The sequence below is a fragment of the Bison bison genome, unplaced genomic scaffold, assembly GCF_000754665.1.
Source record: "Bison bison bison isolate TAMUID 2011002044 unplaced genomic scaffold, Bison_UMD1.0 scf7180017864482, whole genome shotgun sequence".
Lineage (NCBI taxonomy): Eukaryota > Metazoa > Chordata > Mammalia > Artiodactyla > Bovidae > Bison > Bison bison.
Genome location: NW_011495042.1, coordinates 1,044,085 through 1,062,391, shown reverse-complemented (window position 1 = coordinate 1,062,391; position 18,307 = coordinate 1,044,085). Strand labels below are relative to the sequence as shown.

The 18,307-nt window shown below is 57.5% G+C and overlaps 1 protein-coding gene across 1 annotated transcript; it reads right to left on the bottom strand.

The window, feature by feature from the left end:
* Positions 1–8,593: 8,593 nt before the first annotated feature.
* Positions 8,594–14,426, bottom strand: MYL3 (myosin, light chain 3, alkali; ventricular, skeletal, slow). Its single transcript, XM_010862376.1, has 7 exons — positions 14,143–14,426; positions 11,712–11,739; positions 11,419–11,568; positions 10,483–10,656; positions 9,220–9,297; positions 9,041–9,083; positions 8,594–8,841 (listed from the first exon to the last, which is right to left on the bottom strand). Exons 1-6 carry the CDS (start codon positions 14,380–14,382, stop codon positions 9,055–9,057), a joined length of 699 nt encoding a protein of 232 aa, XP_010860678.1. The 5' UTR covers positions 14,383–14,426; the 3' UTR covers positions 8,594–8,841; positions 9,041–9,054.
* Between the last annotated feature and the right edge of the window lie 3,881 nt (positions 14,427–18,307).

Sequence of the window (18,307 nt, the reverse complement as noted above, 5' to 3'; positions counted from 1 at the left end):
CGTGCCTCCCTGTACTTAATTCATTATGTGCAGGGTGGGAGGCCCAGTGGGTGGGGGTTATTTTTTCCCCTGAGCTCAGACATTCCTTGCTTTATTATTCTCCACATTTCAAAGCAACTGTCGCCTCCCCTACCCCCATCGCACCCTCCCACCCTTGCTCCTGACTGCCCCCAAACCCCCCCAACCCGAAGCTCAGACTCTAGACGTAGCCTCTCCAGGGCTCAGAACAGTTGAGGTTCCCACACCTCCAGCCCCATATAGGAGGGAAACAGGCCCAAAGAAGAAGCCCCAGAGCAACATGCAGGGGACCCCCCTCTCTCACAACACTGCCTTCCTTGCCTAGATTCACCCCTCCAGGCCTCCTTCCGCAGAGGTGACCTCAGAGCCCTTTGTGGTGCAAAAACAGCCCTTGCCTTATGGCACCTGGAGCAGGTGCTCGGACAGTTCTCGGGGCCCAAGAAAACTGAGCCCCCAGCAGCTTTACAGAGGGTAAGGCCCATCCTGGAGCAAGGGATCAACCTAGAGAATAGCAAGACTGGGGTCAGCCTAGTGGATCACAGAAGGATCAGGTGGGATGGGGAACACTTCTAAAGACCCAGTTTCTGAGAACTAGAGAGGCCTGGATAGGTTTTCACCCTACATCAGAGAGCTGCTTGCCTGGCTGAGCGGGCTCAGCTGAGAGTGAGCTCCATGTTGCTGGGGGTATTCAAGCAAGCAGCAGCTCATCAGACTTGTCCTGGAACAGATGTTGGCTCTGATGTCTGAGGCCTCTTCCTGCCCAACTTTAAGGTGGGAGTCAGGCTGGCAGGCACCAATAAGTGGAATCAGGGTTCTTCCCTGCTCACTCAGGTCGGAAATCACAGGCCACAGGAGCTGGGCCAGAGCCAGAGTTGGACTCGGCCAGGGAATTGTTTTAGTTCACTACAAGGTGCTGGCACCTGGTGAAGCACAGGGAGCACAGTAGATGCGTGGTCACTGTGCAGTGATGAGTTAAATGGGCCCTGCGAGAATCAGGGGAGGAAGGCAGGTGCAGGGGTCAGGGCCTCCTCCTGGGAGGCAGGGCAGGCAACCTACGGGTGCTGGGGACTGAATTTCAAGGTCACTCTTGATGCTCTCACCATTTTGCCCCTGCTGACCCTAGAGCGAGGCCTGTCCACCCTGAGTCCAGGACTTGATGGCTGGATCCCCAGGTGCCCAGGATGGTTGGAGTCACTCTGCCATGTGACCCTGGAGCCACAGCAAGCCTGGGGGTGTCCCTCACCTCCAGCTCTACCCTCCAGACCAAGGCACCCTTTTGGCAAGGGAATGCACAGTACCTGAGCTCCTGAGAGAGGGAGAAGCTGGCTACTAGCAGCCCAAGCCGTCTCCACCGAGAGCCGTGGGGTCCGGGTGTGTCACCCTCTCGAGGGCTCCCAGCTCAGGCCTTGCAGAGGAACCCCCCGAGGCTCCCGGGATGTGCCCAACTTCCCTTCTCACCCCTCAGCCCTGAGCACTGCTGCTCTGCGCCAGCTGGAAGGCCTTCAGTGTTTGCCTTTCTGCCCCAGCTGCCACCATCCCAGCCCTGAGCTGCAGCAAGGGAGGTGAGGTCACTACCACGCTGACTTCCCACCAGAAGCACACATAGTTATGGGCATCCAGCGGTTTGGAAATACCTGGAATCTCAGGATCCCAGATATTCCAATGCAAGGAGCTGAGGCATCTTTACTTGTGTGCTCACCCTCCCCAGCCCCAACCTCACCAGTGCCTGCTTGTCCCAAGGGCTCATGCAGTGCCCCTGCCAAGCCTCCACTCCCCACTCCATCCCAACTGGCCAGGTCTCCGTTAGTCATCACGGTACAGCCCAGTTGGCACCTGATTCAAATGAGCCTTGAACCTGAAAAGGACCTGTCCCATTCAAGGGCCTCTCTCTGGGTATTGGGGGAGATTTTTTTCACTGCAACAAACTGAGATTTCCTTAAAACTCAGAAATGGACTTGTAAGGTCTTATTGTGCCAAGTTAAGACATGGAAAACAACTGCTACCAGCTACCGTCCCCGATGTTTATAAACGAAATAATATTCTTAAGGCAAAAAAAAAAAAAAAAGGCAGAATGTAATCTTTGACAAAAAACACCCAGGCCCTGAAGATGCGTGAATTGAGTTTCATGGATAACATGCAACATGGGCCTTATTTTTCTCCAGTGAAAACAGTCTTGCATATTGTCATGTGTTGCACCCTGGGACTTGGAAACACCCAAGTGCTTCCAATCTCCAGCAGAGCAAGAATCCCTTCTGCAGCCTTTCTGATTGGAATTGGTTCCCCTCTGCTTGCACACCCCTTGGGACAGGGTGCTCAGTACCCCTCCCAGTTAACCTGGGAGCTGAGGATGGCATTCTAGAGCAACTTTAAGTGGCTTCCAAGCAAGCCTACTATGGGAGAGAAGGAAAGAGATGAGGAGGGGAGTGATGGACGAGGTACTGAGAGGAGAGAAGACAGGCCTCCAGACCCAGAGCAGGTAGTAGGGAAGAGGGGTGCTCATGTTCAGCTGGACCAAAGTATAAAAATTAAGAAGTTGGCCAAGATGTGCGACTTCCCAGGAAGCACTGTCTACCCCACCTCGGGAGCTGCAGAGCCTTCCACTGCCTTTCCCCATTCCCAGCCCTCCAGAAAGGCTCTCATGCTCGCCAAGGCCTCAGTAGACACGCCAGGTATCCAGATCCACAGACCCAAGAAGACACTGGAGGTTGGAAGAAAATGGTGAAGTCTCAGGTGTCCACAGCCTGGCTTGGGAGGAGCAGCGGGCAGGGGCCCTTCCCTGTCGTGGGGGACCTGGGCCCTGGCCACTGAGACTGGAGGGGCCTGTTGGGCGGGCGACCCTGGGGAGCCTCGTGTACACACTCACACACACTCCACATTCCAGCTGTGCTCTGTCAGCATTCGGGCAAACCAGGATTGTGTGGCTTTGGGAGGGCGGCAACAAATAACCCCTAAACTTGGGCAAGGGCGGGCCTGGGGCTGGCTGGAAGGGGCTTGAGAGAACCCCAGGGAGGCTCTTCTGTGCTGGGTCACTGGGGTTCAAGGTCTGGGGTTTGCCTACTGTTCTCTGAGGTGCCTGGGCTCCCTGGGGTGTGGCTGACCCGGTACCCAAAGGCAAGGCTCATCCTTGCCCCCTCCCCTAAGCCTTCCTCACCACCCAAAACCTCAGAAACAATAGCAGAGCACTCCAGCCTGGCACCCCAAGCCCCCCTTACACAGGGTGAGGGCTGCCCAATTTCCGTTTGCTGCCCGCCCTCCTCCGCCACCTCCTTTCCACACCCCACATCTGACTTTGTGCATGCCTTCGCTTAGATCCTTTTACCCCACCCGCCCCCCATGACCCAATTTCTCTTAAGATCTCTATCAGCTTTCTGTCAGCTTCTCTGCCGCAGTGCTTTGATCCCCAGAGTCCAATGTCTCACGCCCACAGTTTGACTTCCTTCCTCCTTGTGACCTGGTAAGAGGCTCCTCTGATACCTGATTTCCTCAAGACCCTGCCTGACTTCATTCTGCCCCAGCCTGAATTTCTGATCTTCTTGGCCTCCCATTCAGCGCTATCTGCCCCACATCTCGGTGGTGGCCCCCAGATCCTTACAGATGGTGTCTGGTGAGAAGATGCAAGCCATGGCAGGCTGCCAAGCTCCCTGGAGAGCTGAGACCTCAGAGCAGAGAGGGCTGCTTAGCTCTGGGGTCCTGAGGCTGAATTCTGCCCCTGGCTCCCCAGCCACCTGATTGCCCCACTGACCCTCTGGTTCTGCCTGGACCAGGACTGGAGTGGTGAATACTCCTGTCACCTCACAGAGATCTCAGAGCTAAGGCCTCGGACCAGATGGGGGAAGAAAGGCATAGAGAGACCCCAGACCACATTCCAGCCAAACGGGGCACATGACCTGGCACCTGAGGTATGGAGGAGACCAGGCTGACCCAAGGGCAAGCCCTTTGCCACCCACCCATCCCTTCCCACTGGCCGCAGGGACACTGGCTGGACCACCCTGCTTGAGGAGGGAGCTGGGACCAGTGTTTATGCAACTGTGGGGAGGCCACAGCCTGGCAGGGAGCGCTGCCCGCCCAACACAAGCACTGACTCAGCAGAGCCCCCCAGCACGTACACACTCAGACGTGCACACAAACAGACACACACACATACACAGAGGGAAACACACATGTGCATATGCGCAGACGCATAGGCACCTGCATTCGCGGATATGCACGCACATTCACAGACACAGTCCCAGACACAAGTAGGCGGGCACACTTGTGGACGCACACACACATGGACACAGGGACACACAGAAACACACACGCATGTCACCCGGCCATGGCAGGTGGGAGGCTGCTGAGCGAGAAGCCTCACCCCCACAGCTGAGTTCCATCCTCCAGGCCCCCTCCGCTCTGACACTCAGACCCACAGTCAGTGACCCAAACCCACACGGGGTCAGCACAGCCACATACAACAGGCAGAATGCCCCCAGAGTGACACCACGGCCATGAGTGCGACAGAGACATTCCTAGTGGAGTAGAGCCCCAACAAGAGGGCGCCAAACAGTCCCAGGGCGCCTGGGGCGCCACCATAGCCCCAGCTCTGCCTCTGCCAGCCCCTGCAGCCTGTCCACTCTCGGCCCACCCTGGAAGACTGGTGGGTGGGAGTTGAAACGTGTCCTGTAGAATGTGTGAGGTATTCCCTTCCACCTCCAGGCCAAGCCAAGTAGGGTAGTAACTCCCAGGAACTAGGGGAGCCTACAGGACGGAGGGTGTATTTGGGAGAAGGCTTGGGGCCCTGCAGGACCATCCTGGAAACCAGAGGAGAGGTGGGCTTTCTTGGGAGAGCAGAACACATATCCCCTGAGATCCCGCACCCCTAGAAACGTGGAGGCAGGACCTCTTCCTGCCTGGGGATGGTGACAGCAGGTGTGATCCCTGCCGATGGGACTCAGCCCAGGACAGGCATCCCTGGAAAGAAGAAACTGGACCATTCACCCAGGCGGCCTCTGGAGACCTTTGAAGGGAATCTCAGCTGCTCCTGGACTTGACGTCCGAGAGTAAGGTGGCTAGGACAGACAGGAGCTGCGGCCTGCCCAGAAGGATATCAGCCAATCAGGGGGCTCTCTTCCCTGACTGGGGCCAAAGGGAGACCCTGTTGTCATCTGTGGAGGTCCTCAACCATCCATTGGCCAAGGAGGCTAGGCAGAGTCCAGCAGAGTCACACGCACATATGGACACCCCCAACTAGAGCCTCTGCTTCCTGCCCCACCAGCCAGCTGGACTGTGCGTGATGGAAGGGCAGACCATGCTCCCCATCCCTCACCAGATCCGGGGCTGGACCGGATTGTGTTTAGATAAGGAAAGGAAGAAGAAAGCCTCAAAATCTGCCCAAGGTGTTGCTGAGAGTGTTTTCAAAAATAACCTGGAATCTGATCTCTTTGCACCATATCCGCTGGACCAAGCGTGCCTCTTATCTCTCCTGGACCCTCCTACCTGGGGTCCCTGATTCAGCTCCTGTCTGCCAGTCTGTTCTCCACACAGCAGCTGATAGACCATCTCCCCAGAGCACACACCAAAGCCGTTCCCATGGCCCAAGGACACTCCTTCGCATCCTGTCGCCGTCCCACCACACTCTCTGCTCCTGTCTCCACTGGAATGTCTCTTCCCTCTGATGCCCTCATGGCTCCCTGGAGCAGATGCTGAAATAGTGCCCCACATGGATGTGCCAGCTTACCTCTGGGGCGCCACCCCAAGCAGCAAAGGTGGGAGCTGGTGAATGAGTGGTCTGGTTCCCTCACCCCCTCAGTGGGACAACACCACCATCTCCTGCAGGTCCCCAGCAGGGCTGAACCCCCAGGATGATCTGCTCTCATATACCCAGGGGAATTCCTTCCCTGCACAGATGCTTTCTCCTGCTCCCTGAGGCTACCTCCCAGGAACACTACTTGCATTCAAGTCCTTGTCTCATCTCTGCTGCTGGGAAAGCCCAGCCTAAAACAACACCATCTCGCCTCTCTTGTTTTTCCTTTTTTTATTATTATTATTTTTTGAAATGTATTTATTTTAGTTGGAGGCTAATTACTTTACAATATTGTAGTAGTTTTTGCCATACATTGATATGAATCAGCCATAGGTCTTGTTTTTCTTATCTTCCACAACACTTCCCCATCCCTCCCTCCCCGCAACCCCTGGCAACCACCATTCTATCCTCTGTCTCTGTGAATTCTAGAAACCTCCTTGGAGTGGGATCGTGCTGTAATTGTCGTTCTGTGTCTGGCTTCTTTTACTTTGCATAATGTCCTCAAAGTTCATCCACGCTGTGGCGTGTGTCAGAATTTCCTTCATTTTTAAGTCAGAATAATATTCCACTGTATGTATAGACCAACCACACTTTGTTTATGCATTCTGTTGATGGCCACTTGGGTTGTTTCCACCTTTCAGCTATTGTGAATAGTGCTGTTGTGAATACGAGTTTACAAATACCTCTCCAAGTCCCTGCTTTCAATTCTTTTGGCTATATACCCAGAAGTGGAATTTCTGGGTCATATGGTAATTATGTTTTTAATTTTTTGAAGACTGCATACTTTTTCCACAGCAGCTGCACCATTTTATATTCCCACCCAGAGTGCCCAAGGATTCCAATTTCTCTCCTTTCTTGCCAACACTTGTTACTTTCTGTTTTCTGGATAATAACCATCCTAACGGGTGTGAGGTAGTATCTCATTGTGGTTTTGATTTGCATTTCCTTACTCAGTGATGTTGAGCATTTTTTCACATGCTTATTGTCCATTTGTATATCTTCTTCAAAGAAATGTCTGTTCAGGTGTATGGCTATACCACCCTAAACGCATCCAATCTCATTTAAAGCAATGTCTATTCAAACCCTTTGCCTATGTTTGAATTGGCCTGTTCATTTTGTTGCTGTTATTGAATTGTAGGAATCCTTTATATATTCAGGATATTTACTCTTCTCTTCTCAGTCTTTGCCCAACCATTGCCTTCTCAGATAATCCCTGATCTGATTATTTAACAGGCCAACCTCCTTCCCAACACAGACACTCACACACACACCCTGACCACACACGCACCGCACGGCCCCTCCCCTGCTTTGGGTTCCTGCCCAGCCTTGATCACTGGTTGATACACTCTATGGCTTGGCGATTTGTCAGGTTTGTATGAGCGCCAACAAGCAGGGCCTAAAGGCATACAGTAGGTGCTCAATAAATGCTGAAAAGATGACGGGAAGGCGAAACAGACTCCTACACACACACTCACAGGCCCTCACAGACTCTCACACATACTGCCAACAGTTGCCACACACACCTGCACACACATGCTCTCACACGCAGAATCCTGCCATTCTCCCCACACCACACCGATCCCCCCAGGCAGCCTGATCCATGCAAGCCCTCTCACCCACTCTCACATGCCTGCACTCACCTCACAGGCAGGTGCGCTAGCATCCACCCGCACCCTGGGGGGCTGCCCTGACCTCCCGCGTCCTCCTGGCCTGCAGGCTGTTTCCCCCCCTGTGTGACCCACCCTCTCCACTCTGGGCCCTTGATGTCCCCCACACCCCTTATCTCTAGGGCCCCCAACCCTCCCTGCAGAGCACTGCTCTTCTTCCCCATCAAATCAGAGTAGATCACCTCCTCCGGGAAGCCTCCCCTCGCCCATCCCACTAGGCTCTGAAAGGAGGGGAGGGCCTCACCCCAGGACAGGGCTGGCAGTGGAGCTGGCACTGCTGGGGGTGGCGTGTGCACCCTGGTTGTCGTTCCACACCTGTCTCCTGCTGAGAAGCCTAGGGCTGAGGAACCACTGGTGGCCCTGGGGTGCTACCCCTCTGGCCGAGAATCACACCACAAGCAGAGAACAGCTTCCCATCCGTGTCAGGCGGGGGTCTAAGGCCTCCTCGGCCCTGAAAGCCTGGGGACAATATTGGCTCCTCCCCCACCACCTGTTCCCACTGTGACTCAGGCAGAGCCATTCTCCGCTCTGGGCCTTGTTTCCCCACCTGTGACATGGGTGGCTCTGGGCCAGCGCCCCGCAGTCCCCTGATGGCTGGTCGCCATGTTAGATAGCCCGCACAGAGCTCCCAGGCTGCTGGTGCATCCTTGTGTTAGAGACCAGAGCATGACTGCTATCTGCAGAAGTGGGAAAGGGGAGGGGAGGCAGTCCTCATCCAGCTCAGCCCAGCATCCTGGTGGGCAGGCACTGAGGGTCTGGCACACCAGATGGCACAGTTTCGATGGGATAAGCCAGGAGGAGAGATTTCAAAATGATTCCCCCCTACCATTTTGTCCAGAGCTCACCCTGTGTGGCACATAGATATTTCACAAAAGTCAACCAAAAGGCTATAGAGAAGAAAGAAGGTGGAAGGGGGAGGGCGGGGACTTCCCTGGTGGTTCAGTGATTTAAGAGTCTGCCTTCCAATCCAGGGGGCGTGGGTTCGATCCCTGGTCAGGGAACTAAGACCCCACATGCTGTGGGGCAACTAAGCCCGTGTGCTGCAATGAAGTCCCAGCACAGCCAGGGAAAAAAAAAGAAAGAAAGAAAGAAGGAAGGAGAGAAAGAAAGGAAGAAGAAAGCAAGGAAGTTAGGAGGAGGAAGTAAAGGAGCCATTTATTCATGAGGCCCAAGGGGTGGAGTCAGCGATGCAGTCACTGGCCAAGGTAGCCTGATGGCAGTGATGACGGCCTGCAGGGTGGTCTGCAGGGTTGTGCAGAGAGAGCCTGTGTAGGCGTTTCCATGAGCTCCCCTCCGGCCCTTCACAACTCCAAGCCTCTGGTGTCCGCATCACGAATAGAAGACGAGCTGCCCCAGCACCGTCTCCCCCCGGGCTCCCTGAGAACAAACGTGATCACAGGTTACTGCAGAGCGGGGAGCCGGGCAGCGGGATGTCAGCTGAGAACTGGCATTGCTGGGGCTGGGGAGAGGGCAGCAGGGAAGCTGGATGAAAGAGGTGGGAGGGGGACCACAGGACCGACATCAGCAGAGGTGGCAAAGGTGGTCACAGGTTTGGAAGGGAGTAGGGGGGTCTCACCTGGGGTGAGAGGTTCAGCCGGCCATGATGTGCTTGACAAACGCTGGAAAGAAGGAGAGTGAGCTGCAGGGTTTGGCCCTGGGTAGCCAAGGGTGATGACGCCCCACTCCAGCAGCCAAGGGTGGGACCCTAGGACCCCAATGCGTCCCCCCAGCAGACTCCCTGCCTGCTGAGTTTACCTTCATAGTTGATGCAGCCATTGGAGTCTTCCTGCCCCGCCATCAGCTTCTCCACCTCGTCTTCTGTCAGCTTCTCACCTAGCAGGAGTGGGAAGCTGAGTCAGCACTGTCGAGGTGTGAAGGGTGGGCGGACCCCTGACTGCCTCTGGACGGTGGGTGTGCCTCTCCAGTATTCCCCATGCCTCAGACCGGTATACCCCGAAGCCTGAGCTGTCACCCCTCAGTTCTGAAACCAGGAGAATCAGTGACTAGTCAAAAAGAACAAGCCCTGGGGTGCAAGCCTGGTGCCCGCTCTGAGCCTAGACTCCGTCCATAACAGCGCCATCTTGCTGTTCAGGTCCCCGGCACAGACTGTCCCCTGTCCTCAATAGTCTGACGGGTCTCCCTCCATCAAGAGGAGACCAGGGAAGATGTGCAGGATAGAGCTGGGGACCTTGGGGATGACCAGGGAGGAGCTCTAGAGACACCACCACTGCTGCCCAGACAAGGCTGGCCCTTCCCTTTCCTGACTCTGTGCTTTTGTGTGCCATGCCGGTCCCCCCAGTGGAACGCCCACTGCAGTATCCCTCACACCTCCTACCTCCCCCAGCCACACACACACACACACACACACGCACACACATACATAACCTCCGCGACCGGCACAGGGCTGATCACACAGTGCTGCTGCTGCTGCTGCTAAGTCACTTCAGTCGTGTCCGACTCTGTGCGACCCCATAGACGGCAGCCCACCAGGCTCCCCCGTCCCTGGGATTCTCCAGGCAAGAACACTGGAGTGGGTTGCCATTTGCACTCAATAAATATTTGATGCAGGAAGGGTCGCTTTGAGTAGACACAATCTGAGCTCAATGAATATTTGCTGTAGGAAAAATTCTGTTTGAGAAGGGGACATTCCTGCCAGCCAGGGCCCTGATGGTGGGAGTCAGGATGCCCAAGAGGCAGGCACAGTACCTTCTCAGCTCCGGAATTTGACCTTGAGGCAACAAACACCAGGACTGGATTGACTGACCCTCCTTGGGTGCACCACCCCATCCAGCCCCGTCCCCAGAGCCCTTCCAGTTCTGTGAGCTGCACCCACTGGCTTTCTTTATCCCCGACCTAAATTTCTAAATTCCCTGCATAGATTTTCTAGGTCTCTTGCCGTGGAGGCACCTTGACAGCATCACCCTCCATTTCACAAGGGAGAAGCAGGCGGGGGACAGCGTGCTTTCTCCCAGATGTCCCCGGAAGGCGGGCTGGGAGCGGGGAAGAGGCCTCCCTCACCCAGCGTGGCCAGCACGTGGCGGAGCTCAGCGCCCATGACTGTGCCATTGCCCTCCTTGTCAAAGACCCGCAGCCCCTCCACGAAGTCCTCATAGGTGCCGGTGTCCTTGTTCTTGGAGATGTGCTGGAGCATGGGCAGGAACGTGTCAAAGTCCATCATCTTGGAGTTGAGCTCTGTGGAGAGATGGCCAAGCACCCGGCTCTGAGGGGTGGGCAGGCAGCCCCCTCGCCATGTCTGACAGTGAGGACCTGTTCCCCTCACCCAGCTCCCCAGTGCACTCTACACCAGTTTGCCATTTACCAAGCGCTCCAGCAGGCACTTTACAGTCAGCTGAGAAATGCATGACTGTCATGGTCCTCTGCTGTTCATAAGGACAGCGGCACCACTGTGGGCTGTCTAGCCCCTCAGTTCTTCCTAGCACCTTGTTATTTTTCTTACAGATGCCACTCTCCTCACTACCTAGGGTGGGGCAAGAGCAGCTGGACAGGTCAGAGACCTTGTCTGGGGCTTCTGTACCTGCGGCGGGGGCTTGGATCTCAGTCTTCCTTGGGGCAAAGTGGGCAACAGTCTCTGGCCAAGGCGGTGAGGGCAGCTGGCCCTGTCCCCTCCCCAGAGGGATGTCCAGGGGGCCAGGAGGGACGGGGCGAGCATGCTGGAGACCCAGGCCAGGTCTCACAACTCCACTGGAGCTGGTTTGTGCTGTTGTCAGTCCCTGTGACCAGGAAGCCCGGCTAATGAGCATGCGGCCAGATGATACAGGAGCCATCGCTGCTTGTGAGCATCCCCTGAGGCTGGGCTCAGGTCCTCCTCCAGACAACGGGAGGGTGTCAGAGGAGTGCACAGTGGGGAGACTCCCATGTTGCCCCCCCACCAGCGATGGCAGTCTCCCCCAGGGACTGGCGCTAATGGGGACATCTCAGGCTGAGTGCACCCACCTTCCTGCTTTGGCTTCCCCAGGACACGGAGCACCTCGGCCTGTGTCGGATTCTGACCCAGCGCCCGTAGCACGTCCCCACACTGCCCGTACGTGATCTTCATCTCGCACTTGGGCGTGCGGTCGAACAGCGTGAAGGCTTCCTTGAACTCTGCCGGGAGGGGGCGTGAGCTGTGGACACTTCCAGAGGCAGCCCACCCAACTTGTTCCACACTGCTGGCAGGACTCTCAGCCTGGGGACCCGGGACCCAGCCTTGCAGCCCCAGGGCTCAAGACCCCCACACACACACTCACCTTCAATCTGCTCCGGAGTGAACTCGATCTGAAAGGAGACCCCCAAATTCTGAGTGCCGAGTTCAGAGGATGGGGCCAGGCCTCCTCCTGGTCACTCCACTCCATGGCCAGCCGGGGCCTCAACCCCTCGGTTGCCCGACCTGTCCACATTTCAGGATCCCAGCTTCCACCGCCCAGGACCTCCTGCCGTCCACCTTGACTCCCACCCCCCACCTCCTTATCCCTCCTCACCTGTCCTACCTGATGGCATTGGGTCTGTGCGTACCCAGACCTGACACCAGTTAGGCCTCATCCGGGGAAGTGATGCGGAGGGAAGCCTTGTGCCCTGAATCTCCATCCCAGGGCCTTACCTGAGACCCCCTAGTCCTGGACAGATGTGCCTGAAGCCACAGAATCTAACTACACTGGCTTTGCCAGCTCTGCTGGGCCTGGGGCCCAGTGGGCAAGTCTGTCTATGAGATGGGGGCACCTCATCACACTGGGAGTGGGTGGCAGGTGGCAGGAGGGGCTGAGCTGAGGGTACAGGCCAGGGAGCCCTGCAACATAAGAGCTCATCTACAGGAGGGGTGTGTGTGATGAACATGTGCGTTCACACACCTGTGTGTGCACCTGTTTGCGTGTGTCTGCCCCCCCGCCCAGAGCCCTCGAGGCTGAGCACTGTCACTCACCTGGCCCCGCCTACACCTGAGTCTCACACACCCCCATCTACAAGCCCAGGGCAGCCCCCAGCGTGGCACAGGATGGGGCCAGGGCCCGAGCTGTTGAGCATTTGCAAGACCATGGCAGGGGCACCTGAGGTCAGAAGGCCTCCTGGGACCCGGTTTCCCCCTCCTCACTCGATACCAGGTCTATTTTTATCACTGCAGTCACTCAGCCCAAGGTCAAGGGCGCACCAGGGAAAGGAGCTTGGGGGAGGGGGACTTGACTGGCACCTCGCCCACTGAGGCTCCCGTGGAGTCCCCGCCCCAGTGCACCCCAGCGCAGAGCAGAATCCTGCCCCAGCCACCCTGCCGGGTTGCCCCTCCCAGCCCTCCAGCTCAACCTTGTGTTGGGAAGACCTGACCAAGTTGTTTCTGGCCACCTGAAAGCTCCCTCTGCCAGGAAGCCCGCGGAGATTAGGTGCCCTGGGGTCCTGGCCTGGCTTTTTGCAGAGTTCGCAGGAGAGACCTCATGAGTTCCTCTGCTCAAGGGCAAATCTGCAACCTCAGATCTGTGGAGACCACACAAAGCCACCATGGGCCCTGGGGTTGTCCAACCCTCTGCCTGTGGGATACACACTTGGGGTCTGAGGGTGGTCGGGGTGGGGGCAGACTCCAGGGATCACTTGCTGTGAATGTTTCCCGACAGTCTGTGAGGAGGGCTCATTGTCCCATTTCACAGCTGAAGAAACCAAGCCTTAGAGCAGCGATGGCAATGGAGCAGATTTGGGATTTGAACCTTTGTGCTGTGCTAAGTCGCTTCAGTCGTGTTCAACTCTGTGCAATCTCATGGACTGTAGCCCACCAAGCTCCTCTGTCCATGGGATTCTCCAGACAAAAATACTGGAGTGGATCGCCATGCCCGCCTCCAGGGGATCTTCCTGACCCAGTGATCGAACCCGAGTCTCTTGTGTCTCCTGCGTTGGCGGGCAGGTTCTTTACCACTGGCGCCATCTGGGAACTGGAGGTGGATCTGTGAGGACTGGCTGCAGTCTTGCTGGGAACCTTGAAGGGCTGGGATGGCTCCACGGGGCCCCTTTGCCAGTAGCCAGGGCAGCAGTGGCCAGTAGCCAGCCAAGAACAGACGCAGGCGGGACGCCGGGTGCGTGCCACTATGTGGATGCCACAGGTGGCAGTCACGGCGCATTCTCCAAGTTTAGACTCTGAGAAAGACTTCCGAGCCAAGCTGGGGAAGGGCTCCTGGGGCCACTGGTCACAGCTCCACGACCAACTTTCTCCATGACCTACCCAGACTGTGGCTCAGCGTCGCCACCTCAAAGCTGAGGCCCCACCAGCTCTGGGGCTCAGGGACCTTGGCGGGGGTGACTGTGACCCAGCCTGGGCAGGAGCCTTGCTTCCCACCCTGTCTCCCCCCAGGGGACTTGGCATGGACTTAAAACCCCACAGTATGACAAGAAAAGTCCCTGCCTGGCTGCAGGGGTGGGGGACACTGGCGGGCCCAGAATTCCCCAAGGATGTAAGTAAGGTCCAAGGAAAAGGACAGGGGAAAGTGAGTTTCCAACCACCAAAAAGACAGCCCCTGTAGCAACACTGGGGCAGTCCTGCCTGCTGTCTGACCACCGTCTCTCCTGCTGCAGCCCTCCTGATGCTGAAGCTTCCAGCTAGAGCTCGGTACTCACTTTCTGGAGCCCACTCTCCCACTGGGTAGGTCCACTCTGGGATTCATTTACCTACCCTTCCCTTCCTACCTAAAACATGGCCTCCGCACCCACCTTGATCTTGGAGGGATCAAACTCAGGTTCCTTGGAGGGCTCGGGTGCAGGTGGGGGTGCAGGTGCGGGAGCCGGAGCTGCAGCTGCTTTGGCGCCTGCCTTGGCCTCATCCTTCTTGGGATCTGGCTTTTTGGGAGCCATGGAGGCTGTGAGCACAGAGGCGGGGGTGTAGAGAAGGAAGCTGAGAACAGGGTAGGTGAGCCTCCTGCAACCAGCCTTTATCCCGCCTGGACACCTCATGACCCCGGCCCCACCCCTGCAGGGCACAATGGGGACAGGGCCATAAAAGGACATTGGATAGACTCAGGGGCTATTTTGGGGCCTGGGGAGGGCATTGTTCAAGCTCAGGAATGGGTGGGGGAGAGGGAGGGCTCTCCAGGCCTCCCAGTCACCTGTTGAGGAGAGAAGGGGGAAGGGTAGACAGCGGCCACTGCTCAGCCCGCATGCATTCCCCGAAAAGCACACACACACACACACACACAAGGGCCTGCTGTCCCTCGGAAGGCCAATAAACTGAACAGGTGCGGGAGGATGGACCCGGGGCATGTTGGGCGGTGTGCTGGATGCCGAAGGACGGGGATTACCTAAGGGCACCCCTTGAGTTACACTTCCCATCTGCACCTCGAATTCCCTGTGTCTACACGGAGGTGGAGAGGGAGGGCCGTGTCTGTCCACGTGCGTTGTCTGTTTGTCTGGGTGTTGGCATGCAGTGGGGAGGGTCTCCGCGTATCTCTGGTAGGAGGGTCCGTGTCTCTGTGGGGCCCATTCCAGTCCGTGAGTGTTGCTTCTGTGTGTTTGGGTTGGGTGTTTATTGCGTCTGTGTGAGCGTCTGGCTCGCCGGCAGCTGCGGCCCCCGGCTCTGGGAATACCCTAAATGGCAGTAAAAGGGGGTCTGCTCCCTCGAGGGCCGGCACCCAGCCCAGTTCAGCAGCCCAACAGCATCCACCGCCTCCTGCCTCAGCACCTGCCTGGCCCCAAGGTCAGCGTCTTGGTTTCTCCCTCGCTTCCTACGGCCCCCCTCTTCCATGACCCCTTTCCCCACACACCTCAGGGCTTGCTCCCCACCAGACCCTCGTTCACACACCATAAACCCTCTGCCCTTGCCCCTCCTCTGGTTGGCACATTCAAGGCATGGCCTCACTGCACCCTCCCGGTCCCACCGCCCCAGGCTGCCCTCTGGCAACCTTTTAGCTGGGGCCCTGAGAGGGTCTGTGTCTCTGAAGGATCCCAGGGGGCTGGGAGGGGTGCCCCCGGGGTGTTCAGCCCGGGGTGCCCCACCTTGTCCTACCCCCTAGTGCTGCCTTGAAGTGCCAGCCCTCGGCGGATGGCGGTGACATTGGGCAGCCTGGCTGGGTGACCCTTGGGAGAGATGGGAGGGCGGAGGTGGCAGGAAGCCCGTCCAGGCACAGAACTCAGAGCGCTGGGACATCTTGCAAACACATTGGGCTCGGTTCCTTGCTGGGAGTCTGTGCTGGGGCGGGGGGAGGCGGGGGAAGGAGGTGTTCCCTGTTATTTTTAAATGCCTGGAGCCTTTGATAGAAACTTCAGAGGCATTGCCCCCCTCCCCCTAGGCCCCCGGGGATTTCCCAAGTGTAGGGAGGTGCTGGGGGGTAGAGCCGGAGGGGAGGCTTCACTCCACCTGGGTGCCCCCAGGTCTTCCTGCGGAGCCCAGGTCCCCTCTCATCCCGTCTTCGGGCTCACGGTGGGGGGGGGCAGCGGTCCAGGGGTGGGGCCGGGTCCCCTCCTTGCTGGAACACAGGACAGTCCTCCCCTCATCTGGAGGACAGAACACCCTACATCTGGAAATCTGACAACATCCGGCGCTGGGGGGGAGGCAAGTTTTTCACTTTTCTTCCAGATGTTTGGCAAGAGTATTGAGAAAGAAAGGGGTGGGGGAGGGTCCTCAGAGACCAGTCAGAAATACCACAAGAGGAGAAGACAGACAGAGGGGGACACACAGAGAGAGATCTCTCTGCTGACCTCAGGACAACTGACTCTGGACGTCCTACGGGGAGTCCAGCCACCCACAGGCACAGCCAACAAGACACTGCCCAACCCCGCTTCGTTCATCGTTGGGGGAACATGGCGGACATACACAGGGGCGCCCAGACTCCCAAGCGCATTGATCCATCCGTACACAACTGCCACCCGCCGGAAACCTCCCAACACCAGCGAGCACGGGAGGAGATGAGTGACGTGCGCCTCCTTGAGCCTCGGGGCCCATGTCTGTGATGGGGTGTGCAGACTCAGCAGGCCCACCACAGCTACACAGCACCGCCTCCCTCTGCCTGGGGAGGGGGTCAGGGAAGGGGGGTCTTGGTCCCCTTCCCTCAAGCCCAGAGCAGATATGGTCCTGCAGTGGGGAGATCATATACAGAGCCATCCTCCACTCCCTCCCCAGGACTCAGATGGAGGTCGGGACCTGGGCCTTTGACTGTCAAAGCTCTGATTCCTGGGAGCAGCGGTGCCCAGACTCTCCCCAGAGGGCCACTCTCAACCCATTACTAATGCCCAGCCCCCAGCAGGGACTCTGCAGGGATCAGCCCCCTTGACTTCCAGCAAGATGGACTGTGGAGGACAGGAGGAAAGCGGGGCAGGCAGGTGGGCGGTGGGCAGGTAGGTGAACAGGGGCGGGGGCTTTATGACAGGGAGAGACGGGCATGGAGAGTAAAGACAAGCCACACAAGGCTTGGCACTCACGCCTCTCTCCCAAGCCCCAGCCTGGGCGCCATGCCCTTCAAGAACGACAGCCCAGCAGACAAGATCCTGGCAGAGCCTGCGGGAAGACAGGGAGTCTGGATCCTTCTCCTTTGACTCCCCCAGCTCCAGTGTCTGAGCTGTGGCCCATCCAGTGCATATGGCACATTCCAGAGACCTCTCTGGGGGCAGCCACCTTACTATCCTCTCCACCCCGCACCCCGCAGCTGAGGAACACGTGGCCCCGACTTCTGAGGGGCCCATGGAGAGAGGCAGGAGATCCCTGGCCACACTGGCTTCCTTCTTAGTTCTTTCCGGCCCCCATGCCTTTGCTATTTCCTCCTCCTGGTGTCCTTGTTTACGACCCTGGCCATGACTTGCTCCTTGTCACCTCCAGGCCACAGTGAGATATCACCTCCACTTAGCAGCCTCTTCAGACTGCTCCGAACCAGCTCCACCCGCCTTATCTCTCACCGTGACCCCCCATTCTTGCACCCTAATATGAGGCTGTTCCCTTGTTTCTTATGTGAGCCCCTTTCCTTGAATGTCAGTTGGCATAGGAAGAATTTTTGGTCTTCCAGGGCTGTATATCCACAGGGTCTCGAACAGAGCCTGCTGTACACAGTAGACACTCCATAAATGTTGGATGAGCCGATGTCCCAAACATCTCAATTTACCGACCTCTCACAGGAAGACTGGAACCCTTGGCCACACCCCATCCCTGGAGTAGGGCCAGGGGAGATTTGCTGATGGAGCGACAGTTCTGGTGTCTGCCGGGGGCGCCCCGGACAGCAGTGCAGCCAGCAGCTGCCCCTCAACCCACCTGTCACCCCCTCAGCTCAGGCCTGCTCTTCATGACACTTGCATCCATTCTGAGACTCCCCTCAAGAGCCTGAAGCTGTGGGGACGGTCGGAAGGTACAGGCAGTGACCTGACCATGATGACCAGCCAGCAGGGGGCGTAGAAGGGACAGGAACTGGTCTTCGGATCCTGAACCCAAACCTCGGAACCCAGGATCCCAACTCAGACCCAAGACTCCAAATCTGGAGCCTGGAACGCCAAGCCCAGACCCCAGACTCAGGCCTCAGGATCTGACCAAACTTAGATCCTGAAACCCCGAACCCACGACCAGACCCCACTCTGAGGACCCAGACTCCAAAACCCAGGGTGTCCAATCCAGACCTGCCACCCAGACCCCAGACCCTAGGCCAAGGACTCAAGACTCTGAAGCCAGAGTCCAGATCCAGGACTCAATACCCAGGACCCAGTTACTCGAAACCCAGACTCCAGACCTGTAAACCCAAACCCAGACCCCAGAACCCAGACCCATGAAAGGGGCCACTGGTTTTCCAGATAGACACTGCCTGCTGCCCGGTGTAGACAGGAGCAGGCCAGGGGAGGGGTGGGCTCCTGGCAAACAGCAGAGGGGGAGAGCTTGGCAGACCTTCCCACCAGTGTTCAGAGGGGC

Excerpts from the sequence above, each read along its gene's own strand:
- MYL3 (XM_010862376.1), bottom strand. The coding sequence starts at position 14,382 with ATGAGGTGTCCAGGCGGGATAAAGGCTGGTTGCAGGAGGCTCACCTAC. Across the intron at positions 10,657-11,418 it reads GGGGAAGCCAAAGCAGGAAG|AGCTCAACTCCAAGATGATG; the intron begins GTGGGTGCACTC and ends ATCTCTCCACAG. Across the intron at positions 9,084-9,219 it reads TGGCTGCATCAACTATGAAG|CGTTTGTCAAGCACATCATG; the intron begins GTAAACTCAGCA and ends CCTTCTTTCCAG.